At 67.6% G+C, this 14,897-nt stretch overlaps 3 protein-coding genes across 3 annotated transcripts; 1 reads left to right on the top strand and 2 right to left on the bottom strand.

The window, feature by feature from the left end:
• Positions 1-1,238: 1,238 nt before the first annotated feature.
• On the top strand, positions 1,239-4,264 carry GTPBP3 (GTP binding protein 3, mitochondrial). The gene is given in 10 exon segments (XM_086627531.1): positions 1,239-1,276; positions 1,829-2,064; positions 2,414-2,500; positions 2,596-2,798; positions 2,906-2,978; positions 3,068-3,211; positions 3,330-3,495; positions 3,588-3,778; positions 3,781-3,865; positions 3,944-4,264. Coding segments are annotated over 10 exon segments (1,455 nt in total). The 3' UTR covers positions 4,176-4,264.
• Positions 4,265-5,519: 1,255 nt separating this feature from the next.
• PLVAP (plasmalemma vesicle associated protein) lies at positions 5,520-8,263 on the bottom strand. The gene is made up of 6 exons (XM_086627810.1): positions 7,874-8,263; positions 7,443-7,533; positions 6,646-7,235; positions 6,045-6,168; positions 5,873-5,951; positions 5,520-5,785 (listed from the first exon to the last, which is right to left on the bottom strand). The coding sequence occupies exons 1-6, from the start codon at positions 8,249-8,251 to the stop codon at positions 5,779-5,781; spliced, it is 1,269 nt and encodes a 422-aa protein (XP_086483936.1). The 5' UTR covers positions 8,252-8,263; the 3' UTR covers positions 5,520-5,778.
• A 74-nt stretch (positions 8,264-8,337) lies between these two features.
• CCDC194 (coiled-coil domain containing 194) lies at positions 8,338-14,028 on the bottom strand. The gene is made up of 5 exons (XM_086627856.1): positions 13,699-14,028; positions 12,591-12,687; positions 11,918-12,050; positions 11,659-11,739; positions 8,338-8,431 (listed from the first exon to the last, which is right to left on the bottom strand). Exons 1-5 carry the CDS (start codon positions 14,026-14,028, stop codon positions 8,356-8,358), a joined length of 717 nt encoding a protein of 238 aa, XP_086483982.1. The 3' UTR covers positions 8,338-8,355.
• Positions 14,029-14,897: the final 869 nt, after the last annotated feature.

Genomic DNA, 14,897 nt, shown 5'->3' with positions numbered 1-14,897 from the left:
TCCTCCTTGGGCTCCTTGTCCCACGAGCACGGGGGGGTCGGGAGGGCTGGGGGTGTCTGCAGGGATTTAGCAGAGGAGGCGACATTGATGGGTCTCCAGCATCCTGCACCCCTGCCTGCACCCCTGCCTGCACCCCTGCTAACATCCCTGCCTGCATCCCCGCCAGGATCCTGGCCTGCATCCCTGCCTGCATCCCTGCCTGCATCCCGGCCGTGGCTCGCTCCTCCCTGCTCCAGCGCCTTTGTCTGCATGGCCGTCCCCCCTGTCCCCCCCCGCGCCACCGCAGCCGCCCGCAGCCGCCCCAAAACCGCTGCAAACCGAGCCGAAAATTTGGGAACCGTGAGGGGGGACCCCCAGAGCAAGGGGGGACCCCATCTGCCCGGTTGCCCACACCCCATCCCCTGTGCACCAGCTGGCTTGGCCCCCCCCCGAGCCCTTGGCCCTGAGCAGGAGGGGAGGGGATGGGGACAGGGCGGGGGCGGCTTGCGGGAGCCCCCACCCCACAGCCCGGGGGTCAGCCCCGGCCCCCGCTGCGGCGGTGAGACCCCGGGACGTGGGGAGGGGTCCTCGGGGGAAGAGCAGCTCCAGCTTGGCTGGGTGCAGAGCTGGGGCTCAGTTGTGTCGGGCGCAGGGGTGCCCAGCGCAGAGACCCCCCCAGGGTGAGCGGGGGTCCCCAAAAAGCCCAAGCGCTGCCGGACAGCCTGTGCCAGAGTGGGGGCTTGGGGACCCCCGCCCCCGAGGGACGGGGACACCGGTGGGTGCAGAGGGGACGGCAGGACAAGGACGGGGCAGGGGTGGGCTCTGCCACGGGGGGGACAAGGTGCTGCCCCCCCCCCCCTCCGGGCACGGGGACCCCCTCAGCTCAGCGAATTAACGACGCTGGGATATTTTAGGGTGAAGCCGGGGGTCGCGCGTGTCCCGCTCCCGCAAGGCGGCCCCGCAACCGCTGGGGGATCCCCGGGGGGGGGTCGCTGCACCCCCCACCCTCTCCCCCTGGCGGGGGCAGCACCCGGGGGGCGCGCGGTGCCTCCGGGGGGAGGGGGACGCGCCGCGCCGGGCGGAAGCGATCGACCGCCACAGCCTCAAGCGTCGCGGCGTCATTGCTGCGCCGCCGGCCAATCAAAATGAAGCGTCGCAAAGAAGCCCGCCCCTCCCTTCCGCGCTGGCCAATCGGCACGCTCGGGTGGGCGGGGCGAGGCGCCGGCGCTGAAGCCGCGGCGGGAGCGCGGCGGGGGCTCATGGCGCTGCGGAGGGCGCTGAGCGCGGCGGGGCGGAGGTGAGGGGGGTCCCGGGGGGCGGGGGGGGGGGAGTCTGGTGAGGGGGTGCGTGGGGAGGGGGAGCGCCTGGAGGTGGGGGGCACGTGGAGAGGGGGTGCAGCCTCATAGAGGGGTGCACAGGCAAAGGGGGGGTGCACCCCGGTGCCTTTTGGGGGGGGTCGGGGATGCGCCCCAAAGCAGAGGGGTGCGCACGGGGGGTGGGTGTGCACGGAGGGGGCTGCGCGTTCGGGGTGGGGGGTCTGCAGGGTAAAGGGGTGCAGACCTGCACCCTGCCTGTCTGCCTGCCCCGGGGGTGCACGAGGAGGGGGTGCAACCTGCGGTGGGGGGCTGCAGAAGGAAGGGGTCCACTCCCGCATCTTAGGGGGGCGTAGGGAGGGCTCTGCACCCCAGAGCCCAGTGGGAGCCCAGTTGCAGCTGTGGGGTGTGTGGGGAGGGGTCCGGGGGGCGAGTGGAGGGTTGTGCATCCCTGCACCCTCTCTGCCCCACCTGGGGGTGTGGGTAGGGGTCCCCTCACCCTGCATCCCCTCTCCGGGCTGCCTGCCCTGGCACAGAGGGGCTCAGCACCTGTGCTCCGCGGCGTGGGGGGACACCATCTTCGCCGTCTCCTCGGGACATGGGCGGTGCGGGGTGGCCGTTATCCGCACCAGCGGGCCGGGCAGCCGCGGGGCCCTGCAGACCCTCACCGGGCACCCGGAGCTGCCCCCGCCCCGCGTCCTGGCCCTGCGGCGCATCCGTGACCCCACCACCGCCGAGCCCCTGGACCGCGGCCTCGTCGTCTGGTTCCCAGGTGAGGTTGGCATTGGGTCTTGGTGGCCGGTGGGGGTCTCGGTGCCCAATAGGGGTCTTGGTGCCTGGCACAGACAGGGCTCACCCCCTCTTGGCTTCCCTGGCACTGTGAATCTGGCCAAGCACAGATGGTCCCAGCTCAATGCTGGCCCCTTTGCACCGATCCTATATAGCTGCAGCACAGCTGCTGGTGGGGGGTCTCTCCTGACCCCCCCAAAAGCCCCTGGGGGGTCGAAGCATGGATGCTGCCATGGGAAGGGAAGGGATGGGGTGTGCCGGATCTGGCTGGGGGCGACCTTGCAGTGCTGGGCTCCTCCGATGCCCATCCACGCTGTGTCCCGGCTCCGCAGGTCCCCAGAGTTTCACCGGAGAGGACTGCGCCGAGCTGCACGTGCACGGCGGGCCGGCGGTGGTGAGCGGGGTGCTGCGGGCGCTGGGTGAGGCTCCCCCCATCCCCTCGGGTCCTACCCCCTGGGGTGCTGCCGGAGGGTGCCCCCACTTCAGGGAGGGAGTCTCACCCCGGGGCTGGCAGGGCGCTTGCCGGGGCTGCGTCCCGCCGAGCCCGGGGAGTTCACGCGCCGAGCCTTCCGCCGCGGGAAGCTGGACCTGACGGCAGCCGAGGGGTTGGGCGACCTGATCCGGGCCGAGACGGAGGCGCAGCGGCGGCAGGCGCTGCGGCAGATGGAGGGCGAGCTGGGCCGGCTCTACCAGCGCTGGAGCGAGACCCTCACCCAGGTAAGGGTGTCGGGGCGCGGGCTCGGATCCAGCTGCCTGGCTTCCTCCACTGGTGCCCTGGGGACATGGGGCCAGGCTGTCCCCGCTGACACCCCCCCAACCCCAAGGCTCTCGCCCACCTTGAAGCCTATATCGACTTCAGCGAGGATGACAACGTGGAGGAAGAGGTGTTGTGCCAAGGTGAGGCTGGCAGGGCAGCGGTGGGGCTGGGACACTCAGTCCCTGCTGCCCCCCCCCACCTTGGCATGACCCCTGCTCTCTCCCCACAGTGGATGCCACCGTACGGGCGCTGGAGCAGGAGATCGGTGCCCACCTGCAGGACGGGCGCCGCGGGGAGCTGCTGCGCGGGGGGGTCCATGCTGTCATCGCCGGCCCCCCCAACGTGGGCAAGAGCAGCCTGCTCAACCTGCTGTGTGAGCATGGCACAGGGGGGCTGCTCCCAGCCTGGGCCGGGTTCCCCCTCCCTGGGGACACGGCGAGGGCAGGGGGGGCCCCAGCATCGACTCTGTGTCGTGTCCCCCCCACCCCCAGGCCAGCGTCCGGCAGCCATCGTGTCGCCGGTGGCGGGGACGACGCGGGACGTGGTGGAGGTGGCCCTGAACGTCGGCGGTTACCCGCTGGTGCTGAGCGACACGGCCGGGCTCCGCGATGCCACCGACCCCGTCGAGCAGGAGGGGGTCAGCCGTGCGCGGGACCGGTGAGGCCGGGGGGTCCAGGCTGGGGGTACCCCCCACTGCAGGGACTGGCAGGATGTGGCCCCCTGCCCTACTCTGCTGTCCCCCTCCCCAGGCTACAGCAGGCGGACCTGGTGCTGGCCGTGCTGGATGCTGCAGCGGTGCCCACTGAGCCGGCCGGGCTGGGGGCTGCCCTGCGGTCCCTGCTACCCCCCGCCGCCACCCCCTGCATCCTGGTCCTCAACAAGGCCGACCTGCTGCAGGGGGTGGGAGGCCCCTGTGTGATGCCTGCGCCCGGGGAGACCCCCTGCCCCCTGCCACCCTCCTCTCCTGCAAGACGGGCGAGGGGCTCGACCACCTCCTGGAGCTGCTGGCACAGCAGCTGGCACGGCTGTGAGTGCGGCGGGCACGGCAGGGGACCCCGTCCCGGCTCAGGGGGGCTGCTCAGGCTGTATTTTTCCCTCCCCCCAGGTGTGGAGACCCCCTGGCAGGCTCGCCCAGCCTGACGCAGAGCCGGCACAGCCTCCACCTGGGTGACTGCGCGGCGGCGCTGGCGCAGTACGGCCGGGAGCGCCAGCGGGACCTGGGGCTGGCGGCCGAGCGGCTGCGGTTGGCACGGCGGCACCTGGGCCGGATCACCGGCCACGTGAGCACCGAGGACGTCCTTGACATCATCTTCAGGGACTTCTGCGTCGGCAAGTGAGGGGCACGGTGGGGGAGTCCCCTGGCCGCTGTGCCACCGGCATCAAGGACCGTGGGCACGGGAGCTCCTGGCTCCGTGCCGGTATTAAACCGTGGTGCCTTTGGTGGCTCTGGCGTCCTTCCCCCTCCCTGGTCCGGCATCCCAGTGCCGGGCTGCAGTGTTTTCCAGGCCGGTGGGAGTGTGCCCCAAGCCCCAGACATGGAAAAAGCCACTGGGAGAGGCCCCATTTCCTGTCCGGGAGGACAAACACGGAGCTGGAGCAGCTGGAAGGAAAAAGCCACCCCAGGCTTCCCCCTGGGGCATCCCCTCCTACCCTGACACCATGGCACAGGGGGGCACAGGGCTGGGCATCCCAGCGGGGTCCATCCTGGCACCCCAAGTGCACCCCCAGCCCCAGGGACACAGCGTGGGGGTCTTGGGGTCCCCCCAGGGCACAGCCCCAGCCCGGGGAGCTGTGGGATCCCCCCACCTCTTGCATCCACCTGGCAGCTTTGGGCTCTGCACCCCCAAAAGTGGGGCTTCCCTGGGGACCCCCCCACTCCCACCCCCCAGCTGGGGCTTGAGGCTCCAGAAGCTCCTGGAGCTCCGAGATTATTTATAGTGAAGCTCCAGGAAATCCTCTGGCAGCGAACAGGTCCCTCCGGTCCCCCCCGGCCGGGCTGCACGGGGGTGGCATGGGCAGCCGGGGCCATGGGCCGCAGGGGAGCCCCTCCATCCCTGCCATCCCACCCTGGCACCATCCTCTTCCAGGGGCTGCGCAGGGACGGGGGGGACGCGGCGATGTCCTCTGGCAGCGGCAGCTGGTGGGAGCGTGTGGCAGCGGCTCGAGGGACCCGAACGGGCTTTGGGGGACCCCAATGGGACCTGGGGGGACCCAAATGGGACCTGGGGGCGCTGCCTGGGGCTGAGGCCACAGTGGGAATGTTTCGTGCCGCCGGCGCGGTGCTGGCGTGCGGGCAGCCCGGAAAGGCTCTTTCAACAGGAAGGAGCGGGAAGCGCGGCCGTAAATCAGCGCGCGGCAGCCGGCAATTCATCACCGCGCTCGACGCGACCTTCGCCCGCCGCCGCGTCCCGGCCCCCCGCCCCGGTGGGCCCTCGGTGACAGGATGGGGCTGCCGCGGTTCGGTGGCCGAGGGCTTCCTGCTGGCTCGGCCTCGCACCCTTCCTGCCGGGAATGCCGAGGGCCGCGGGTCGCCCCGTGCCACCGGCGCTGGGTTTCCTGGTGGGGGGCGATTGCCACCCCCGCAAAGGGGCACGTGAAGCTGGGACGGGATGTTCGCGCTCCCTGTCCCAGCCGTGGCCTTGGCACCCCCCCCCAAATAGGCATCCGGGCACACGTGCGGCGAGTTGTGTCGGTGCTCGGGGCCGGCTGTATTTACGGCTGCCAACCGCCCCGTCTCCAAGTGTACGGGTACATCGCCAGGGGGTGCGGGAGGGGAGGGGGACAGGGGAGGGTGGCCCTGACCCCCACCACGCTGCGAGGAGGATGGTGGCGGTGCCAGTCGCTGGCTCCTGGTCAGGGTTTGCCATCCGTGCCGTGGGAAGCACCTCCTGGGCTTATCCTCCAGCCCCTCACCGCTGCTTTCCGTGCGCCACTCGGCTGTTAGCCGCTGCGGAGAGGGCAGGATCAGGCCCACGCCCCTTTTACCCCCCCACCCCTGCCAGCCTGGTGGGGTCCTGTGCCAGCCCCCCCTCACCTGGGGTTGGTCAGGGTGGACGTGTACTGCTCCACGATCTTCTGCACCGACCGCTGGATCTCCTCCGCGTTGATTTTGCCTGGCGGGATGGAGCAGTGGGACCTGAGCCGGGCTGGGTGCACCCCACGGGGAGACGGTGACCCCCACAACCAGTCCCCCCCCCCCGACTCACCCATGTTCCCGAAGATGCCCTGGTTCCTCAGAGCATCGGTGTAGGAGCCCACACCGGCGAAGGGGCCCGGCCGCCCGCTGCCCCCTGGCAACCGCGAGCCCGTGATGTCCAAGAATGCGTCCAGCTGCGGAGAGCGGGCGGTGGTGGGTGATGCTGGCACCGCTGCCCCCCACCCTGAGTGCAGCACCTCTGGGCGAAGGGGGTGCTACAGTGGCTTGTCCCTGCTCAGGGTGCACCTGCGGCTGTACGGAAGCGTGCGTGCGAAGGAAAGATGCGTGTGCCAAAGCGCGTATGGGAAGGGAAACGCGTGTGAGAAGGTGCGTTGGCAGAAGTGCGTGTGCAAAATAAGGATGCACGAGCAAAACGGCATGTGCAAAAGAAAGATGCACGAGCAAAATGGCACGTGCAAAAGAAAGATGTACATGCAGAAGTGCACATGGAGAAGAAAACGCATGCATTTGCAGAAGTGCATGTGGAAAAGAAAGGTGCAGATGCAAAGTTGCACGTGCAGAGGAAAGGTGCAGGTGCCCGGCCCCGTGTGCTCCTGGCACGGCCGCGGAGGGCACCAGGGCCCATCCGCCCGCCCCGGCAGCCCCCTCACCTTGGCGCCCAGGCAGATGTTGAGCTGCTCCTTGAAGTACTCGGCCTGTGCGGCCGCTTTGCTCTTCTCCGCCAGCTCCTTGCCCAGCTGCTCCTTGTCCACCAGCAGCTTCTTCTTCTCCTCCTGGCCGCCCTTGACCTGCTTCTCCACCTCCTGCAGCCGCTTCTCCAGCTTCTGCTTCTCCCCGGAGCAGTTGACGTGGCACTGGCGCACGTCCATCTCGCAGACGCTTTTCCCCACGTACTTGGTCTCCCGTTCCTGCTGCCAGAGGAAAAGGTCCTCCGTCTGCTGCGTCAGCCGGCCGAGCTGCTCGGTGACGCCGCTGCAGCCGTACAGGCCGAGCATCTCCTTGATGCGCTGGAAGGAGTAGCCGACGGTGGACCTCAGGGTGCTGCACTGGTGCTTCAGCTGCTCCAGGTTGGTTCTGGTGGACTCGCAGAGGGTCCTGGTGTTGAGCAGGTCCTGCTGGCACTGCTCCTGCTCTTGGGTGGCTTTGGTCAGCGCGGCACCCGCTCGGCGCCCGTTCTCCTCCACCTCCTTCTTGCCCTGGGCGGTCTGGTCCAGCTGGTTCCGCAGCTGCGCCTTGTCGGCTGCGCGGCGAGGGGGCGGACGCGGCGTTAGGGTGTGTGTCCCCCCACCCAGCTCCCACCTCACATCTCGGGATGACCCCCTGGCCTGGCCCCAGGAGGAGGTAGACCTCCCTGCGCAGGCTGTGGTGGGTCCCTGAGGGGGGCTGGGGGTCCCCAGGGGGGCTGGGAGGGGGGTGCCCAGGGTGGGGTGGAGGGGTGGTCCCTTACCGCTGCAGCTGGCGTTGATGAGGCTGATGGTCATGTGGCACTCATCCAGCTTCGTCTTCTGGTAGAAGATGATCTTCATCATCTCCTGCAGCTGAGGTGGGAGGAGGAAGAGGAGGAGGGGGGGTCAGAGCGTCCTGTAAGGACAACCCCACCCCGTTACCATCACCTCGCTCCCCTCGGGTGATGGTGAGGGCAGGAGGCTGGAGAGGAGGAGGAGGAGGACTGCAAGATGGGAACCCCCTCAGCTGGGGAAGACACATGGGCATCACCAGCAGGCTCTGCCCCCTCGCACCCTCTTGCCCACCCTGCTGAAGCTTGCAGCGCTGAAGCAACGTCCCAGCTCTGTGCAGCACCCATGGGTGGGTCGCTACCCCCTGTAGCCCAGGAGGGCTTTGCCTTTCCTCCCTGGGGATGGGTGGGGGGCGTCTCACCTTGGAGGTGGGGTTGAGGCCCTGGGTGCTGTTACACTTATCCAGGTCCCGTTGCACCTTCTGGGCGAAGACCTGGAGCCCTTGCTTCTCCTTGAGGGTGGCGTTGAGGGTGCGGGTCAGGTTGACGTTCCTCCCGCTGAGGGTGATGATCTTGGTGTAACGGTCCTGCAGCTGCTCCTCCAGCAGCCGGAGGTGCGTGTCGGTGCCCGCCTGCGCGTTGCCGTACACCATGAAGAGCACCAGCCCCAGGATGATGAGGAACTGGATGAGGGAGGTGAAGAGGAAGATGTACTTCACGTAAAACCCACAGTCCCGCTTGGGCATCGCCTCCTTGGCCTCCAGACCGAACTTGGCCATGGCGTAGCTGCTCTTCTCCATCGCCGCCGCCGCCGCTCTGCGCGCCCCGCGCCGCGCCAGCGCCTTTCAACGGGCACCGCGCCGGGGCGGAGCTTGCTCCCGTCGCCGTGTTTATATTGCTCCATTTAATATTTCCTTCTGCTGGGCTCCTTCCTGCCGCTCCGGATGCTTCGGACCCGCCGGCTTATCACGATGCAGCTTCTGTTTTACGGGATGACTATTGTTCCTGGTTGCTAATGAACCGGGGTGAAGCCTGGGAACCCATTCCCCCCACCCCTGTGCCGTGGCTCGATGCTTCCCCCGGGACCGGTTCTCACCCCGAAATAGCCACCGGCACAGTGGGCACCAGGGATGCCCAGGGAATGAGTCCCCAGGAGCTGGCGCTCACTGATGGGGTGACAGAGGAGGATCCCACCGCCCGTGCTGGGCACTCTACGTTGGTCCTGGTGCTACATCCCTCTGGTTGGGACGGTGGCACGCAAGTCACCGCCGGACCCCGCTGCTCACCGGATCGGTGGCACGTGGGGACCGATGCTCCACATCTGCCCTCCAGCACCTCGTGGGCAGCCCGCGGGTGAGGGAAGGATGCAGCCAGGCCCTGGCTTGCAGGTAGGGGGGCGGTGGGCTGGGGTGGGTGATGTGGGGCTGTGGCATGATGCCACCGGTGGGAACCTGTGCCTGTGGCATCTGCAGGTGCTGTCACCCTGCAGAGCTGCTGTCCCGCCGCGGGGCCTGGGGGCCGCTCCTGGTCCCTGTCCCCCGCCAGGGACATCTGTGCTGGGCAGAGAGCAGCTGGTGGAGGGGGGCAAGGGGCAAACCCACATCTCTCTGTGCCCACCTGCGGGACCACCGGGTCCCCTGTCTGCTGGGGAAGCACTGGCCAAGCACATGGAGTGTGGGTGGCCGTGGCTCTTGCAGGGATGGCCACCCCTGCCAGCACCGCTGCCACGGCGGCTCAGCCCAGCCTGGCACGCATGGAGAGAGCTGGGGGTCTGCAGCTGTCTCCCCCCCCCATCCTCCTCCAGGTCTGAGGTCCCCTGGGCCCTGCGGGTGAGGGTGGGCTTGAGCCCATACCATGGGAGCCCTGGGCTGGGGTGGTGGGGCTGCCTGTGCCCGGGACCCCCCCTCCAGCTCTGCAGGATGCCCAGCCCGCGCTGGGGGGGTTGTTTGGAGTGGGGGGGGCAAGGTGTGGGGCTGTGCTGGGCGCTGACCCTGAGCCACTCGCTGTTTCCTGCCTTCTGGCTGTGCCGGGGTCCCCGGGGAGGGGGAAGTGTCTGCGATGGCCGGGATGGTGTCGGTCCCGAATCCATTCTCAGCTACTGCCGTTTCCTTCCTGAGCTGCAAATAACCGTGAGTCACCCCCGGCCCCGCCGCGGGGACGCTGCCGGGGCTCTGCCGGACCCCCGGACCCCCCCACACCGCTGGCTTCGCCGGGCGGGTGCTCCCCCTGGCAGCCCACCCCAAAGGGCTCCCCGCAGCCTCCTGGGGTCCCTGGGGATCCCGATGGGCTGCCCAGCTCCCCCGGCACTGCAGCCCCCACCTCTGTCCCGGTTCCCAAATACCCTCCCGGTGATAATTAATCCATCCCGTGCCAAGAGCTGGTGCTGTGTTGACGTCGGGCTGTGGCGATGCCTCTGCCCCGTTCCCCTCCCTGTCCCGAGCTGCTGCAGGGTGGGGGTCTCCACTCTGGGACCACCAGGTTTGGGGTTCTGGGGTATGTGTCCCCCCTAGAACGGGGTCCGTAGCCTGGGGAGCTCCGACACAACTGGGGACCGCCCCGCAGAGGCATTTTCACCTGGAAAACCACCTCCTGGCACCTTCCTCGGCCCCGCGAGTGGGGCGTAGTGGGGGGCACGGGGAGGCGATCCCCCCTGGGAGCACAGACCGGATGTCTGCCCCCTGCACAGGATACTGGGGCAGTGGCAGCAGGAAAATCGGCAACTTTCCTGGCAACCTTCTTCAAAGTGGATCAAAGATGCTGGGAAGCGACGGCAAAACAGCGGCAGCTGCTGATCCTTGTCCCTCCCTCGGCGGTGGCAGAGCCCAGTTAAAGTCCTGGGGTGCGTGCGATGCCTGGGCAGGGCTGGGGGGACAGCTGGGCTGGTGGCACTGGGAGATGGCCCGGTGAGCAGAGCAGCCTTTATTGTCCAAACGCCTGCCCAGGCTTCCCAGTTTCTGGAGCACCGGGAGCGTGGTGGTAAAGCCCGGAGCTGGTTAAGGAGCAACTCCGAGCCCTCGGTGGGGAAACCATCCTGAGGTCGGGCTGAAACTCTGCCCAAAAGCTGGACAGCCAACCAGTATGTTCTGCCATCTGGCATCGGGACACGCGGTGGGATCGGGACACGTGGCATCATCACAACAAGCGGCAGGATCAGGACACATGGTGGGATCAGGGCATGCAGTGGGATCAGGACGCATGGTGGGATCAGGACACACGGTGGGATCAGGGCATGCAGTGGGATCAGGACACACGGTGGGATCAGGACACACGGTGGGATCAGGACATGCAGTGGGATCAGGACACATGGTGACCACCAGCATCACTCATCTGGATGCTGCGGCTCCGGTGAGACCCGGCCAGGGCTGAGCCGGTGCTGGGTCCCAGTGCTGAGGGGTGCTGTGGGACTGGGAATGATGGGTTCTGACGTGTGGAATAACACTCTATCATCGAAATTACAGAATCGGTGTGTTTATTCAGCGCTGGACGCACGGGGGATCGCTCCACCACAAAACGTGCGTGCCCACCAGGGTGGCATTCTCGTATTTATACAGAAAAATGTTATATAAGCATAAGTTTTCCCCGAATAGATAGTTTTATTACAATAAGCTCTGAGAAGCCATTTCCATAATCTCCACCTTTAACTTTTCCCAGTTGCGCGTGCACAGTGCCTTCTGGTGGTCGTGAGTAGGGGTCTCGGGGATGAAGGCTGCATGTCTTCCTTGTGATGACCTTGTTTCACCTCCTTGAAAATTAGCAAAGTCATGATGATTCTCTGCAAAGTCATCAGGACTGTCCTTGTTCTCCTTCTTGGTTCCTGCTTATTTTACACGAGGGTTGTGCAACTTACAGATATATGGCTTGAGCTGAGCTGGCTTAAAAGTGGTTAAGGGAGATTAAGCACATCTTAGACCCTCTATCAGCTCAGTGGGGTGGGGAGGGACCCCCCTGCCCCCAGGGAGTCCGGGGCTTCAGCCCTTCCTGCAAAAAAAAGAGAGAGCAGGGAGTGAGTCCCCACACAGCCTCCCCCATGTCCTGCTCCCTGGGGACACCGGTGGCACTGGCACATGCCAGGAAGCGTGGCCGTGAGCAGCCAGGCTGGCTGCAGCAATGATGCCCCCTCCCCAGGCTGTCCCCAGCGGTGAAGCCCCCTCCCCAGGTTGTCCCTGCTCCCCCAGCCACGCGGGCAGAGAGCACCCACGGAAAGTACCGGGACGGGGGGCACCTGCGCCCGGTTGCTCGATCCCTTGTCCGCCGCCGCAACGCATCGACCTCGGCCGCGTAGTCCCGTCTGCAGGAGAGTGGAGTCGCGTGAGGGGGGTCCCTATCCCCAGGGTGGGGGGCCGGAGGGTCCCCATGGGGAGGGAAGGACGGGGCAGGGTGGTGGAGGGGCTGGGGTGGGGTTGGGGTGGTTTGGGGGGGTGGATGCTCTGGGGTGCCCAGCCCCTGGTGGAGGACAAGGACCGTACAGGGTGGCCTCGAGCTCTCTCTGCCGGGCCTGGCACTGCTCCCCGCGCGCCTGCAGCACTCGCCGCAGCTCCGCAGCCTCCTCCAGCCGCTGCCGCAGCCCCCGCGCCTGCTCCTCACCCCGCGCCAGCTCCTCTGCGGGACGGAGGGGACAGCGGTGTCACCCTGACACCCCAAATCCTGACACCCCAGACCATGACACCCCAGATCCCAATGCCTCAAACCCCAACACCCCAAACCCTGACACCCCGACACCCAAAACCCTGACACCCCAGACCGTAACACCCCAGGTCCCAATGCCTCAAACCCCAACACCCCAAACCCCAGCACCTCAGACCCCAGCACCCCAAACCTTGACATCCCGAACCCTTATACTCCAAAACTCTGGCACCCCAATCCCTGGCACCCCAAACCCCAACGCCCCCAACCCCAGCACCCCAAACCCCAACACTACAGACCTCAACACCCCAAACCCTGACACCTCAAGCCCCAGCACCCCAGACCCCAAAACCCCAACACCCCAAACTTGAGCCCACCCTGCCGGGCATTGCCCCCAAACGGTGTGTATCTGGGGGACCCCCGGACGGGGTCCATGCCCGGGGTGGCGGGGGGGACCTGCACCCCACGCCGCTGCTCCTGGGGGACGGACAGAGGGACGGGATGTCCAGCCCTCACCTTGCAGTGCCTCCTTGCCGCGGGCCAGCTCAGCCCGCTGGCGCCGCAGGGCCAGCGCCGCGTCCCGCAGCACCGTCGCGTTGGCCTCCAGCCCGGCCTGGGAGAGGGGACACGGCGGCGTGGGGACGAGTGGACGGTGCCCCCCTGGCTCTCCGTCCGCTGCCGCAGCCCTCCGCGTCCCCGAGCCATCCCCACGCTCCTGGTGGCCTTAGGTCCCCCTCATCACTTTTCCCAAAGCGGGTAAAGATGTGGATTCGAGGAATACCCCTCTTCCCTGGAGGGATGGCTCAGCCTGATCTCCCTGAGGATGCTGGTGCCCCGGGATGTCACGGGAGCCCCGGGCCACCCAAGCACCCCATGGGTGGCATCACCGGTGCCTGGGAGGGGACGGGGCTCCCCTGAGCCGGGTCCCCGAGCGGCTGCACAGCCCAGCCCCGCTCCCGGCGCCAGCCCCGGGAAGCCAGAGCACTTTTCCAGCCTCTTCAGGCCATTGTTCGGCCGGATGAACTTGGAGGGGCGGCAGGACCCGGCTCTTCCTCCGGGCTGTGGCCGCGGCGCTGGGGCCAGGCCCTTTCCCAACCGGAGCCGCAGCTAAAAATACCTGGGAGGAGAGGGATGGCAGCGCTGCACCGGCTCCGGCCCCCGCTGCGGCTTTGGGACGGGGTAATTATACGTGTGCGGAGCAACTCGGGCACGGCTAAGAATAGCTGCCCCTGGCCGGGCACGGGCACCTGGGGAGGGGGATGGTGGGACCGGGGTTGTGCCGAGACACCGGGAGCAGCCGGGGCTCCCCTTTTGGGATGTCCCGTGCAGGAGGGTGGCCCCGTGCACCCCCGGGGTGCTGCCGTCCCCATCCCAGGGCTGCGTCTCCTCCGTCCTGGCTCATCTTCCCAGCCAGCCTTTGCTCTCCAGGATTTGCCCATCTGCAGCTTCATTCCCGTCGGTGCCAGGACTTCCTGCCAGCCTGGTCAAAATCTCACTGCGGACGCAGCAGCACCTCGGTCGTGGCTATCGAGCTCCCCCAAAACCCCCCTCACCACCGCGGCACCCCGCACCCCGCACATGGCCAAGGACCCCCCGCCCGGTCCCCATCCCCACCAGCACCTACCACCCGCTCCCGGCAGGACACCAGGCTGGCGTTGAGCTTCTCACCATCACCGCGGGCCTGGGCGAGCTCCCGCTGCAGAGCATCCTCCGCCCGCGCGCCCGCCGCCGCTGCCCGCTGCAGCCGCCCGCGCTCCCGCTCCAGCTCGGCCACGCGGTTCCCCAGCTCCCGGCTCTCGTTGGCCGCCCGTTCCCGGCAGCCCCGTAGCTTCCCTACCGCCTCCGAGCGCCACACCATCACCGCCACCGCCACCGTCACCGCCGCCACCAGCACCAGCAGCGCCGCGCACAGTGCCAGCACCTTCAGGGTGGCCTTGGGCACGGCGGGGTCCATGCCCGAGTGGGACACAGGGCTGCTTGCCCGCTCCGGCGGCGGCTGCCCGGGATGTGCCAACATCCCCTGGGCAGGTCGCTCTCTGGGCTGCCGTAATTGCCATGTGTGGATTTTGCTTTTTTCTCCCCAAACGCCACTTCGGGCTGCGGTTTCTTGCTGGTCACGGCCCAGAATAGACTTTTTTTGTGCTGGAGGTGGGAGGATGCGCTGCCCCTGTGCCCACCCGGGGGTCATGGCTGCGGGACACACAGGGAAGCAGTCGGGGTCCGGCGGGTGCCCGGGGTGCTGAGGCTGCCGTTTGCCCGAGGGGGTCTCTGCAGCACCCCCCTGTCCTCACCGTGCAGCAGAGTCGGGACTCCGGGTCCCCAAGAGGTGCTGGAGCAACGAAATGCTGGATTTTCACAAGGTTTTATTGGAAATTGGTTTAAAAATCACCTGTGGAGTGCCCGTGGACCCCTTTCAAAAATCTGAACTGTTTCGTTTTCCGAAGAGAGGGGCTTTTTCCAGGAAATCATGTGGTTCCAGAGCGTGCAGCACCCGGGGGAGTCCGATGGCCCCTGGCATGCCGGAGTCTTTCGCAACGCTGGTGCTGTGCCCCTGCGTGCACCAGGGCTGGTATCGGCAGGGCTCGGGCAGAGAACATGGGGGACCCCACCACAAGGCAGGGGGTGATTCCTGCCCCGTGTCCCAGGAATATGGGGGGAGATGGGGCAGCTGCGGGTGCATGTGCAGCCCATGGAGCTGCTGGTGGGGCCAGTGCCCACGGTAGGGGGGGGACAGGGCAGAGCATCCCCAGGGCAAGGGGGAACAGGGATGGAGGGGGCATAAATGGGGCATGGGGTACCCAGAGCACGGGGGGCCTGAGGTAT

Source organism: Tauraco erythrolophus, chromosome 28 (genome assembly GCF_009769465.1).
Source record: "Tauraco erythrolophus isolate bTauEry1 chromosome 28, bTauEry1.pri, whole genome shotgun sequence".
Taxonomy (NCBI): domain Eukaryota; kingdom Metazoa; phylum Chordata; class Aves; order Musophagiformes; family Musophagidae; genus Tauraco; species Tauraco erythrolophus.
This window is presented reverse-complemented; position numbering and strand designations above follow the sequence as displayed.

What these genes read in the sequence shown, in the direction of transcription:
- PLVAP (XM_086627810.1), bottom strand. Translation starts at nt 8,251, where the DNA reads ATGGAGAAGAGCAGCTACGCCATGGCCAAGTTCGGTCTGGAGGCCAAG. An exon ending in GCCTCAACCCCACCTCCAAG is followed by an intron (nt 7,534 to 7,873) that starts GTGAGACGCCCC and finishes CTCCCACCTCAG; the next exon opens with CTGCAGGAGATGATGAAGAT. An exon ending in GGGCATCTTCGGGAACATGG is followed by an intron (nt 5,952 to 6,044) that starts GTGAGTCGGGGG and finishes CCATCCCGCCAG; the next exon opens with GCAAAATCAACGCGGAGGAG.
- CCDC194 (XM_086627856.1), bottom strand. Translation starts at nt 14,028, where the DNA reads ATGGACCCCGCCGTGCCCAAGGCCACCCTGAAGGTGCTGGCACTGTGC. An exon ending in TGTCCTGCCGGGAGCGGGTG is followed by an intron (nt 12,688 to 13,698) that starts GTAGGTGCTGGT and finishes CCCCTCTCCCAG; the next exon opens with GCCGGGCTGGAGGCCAACGC. An exon ending in AGAGAGCTCGAGGCCACCCT is followed by an intron (nt 11,740 to 11,917) that starts GTACGGTCCTTG and finishes ACTCTCCTGCAG; the next exon opens with ACGGGACTACGCGGCCGAGG.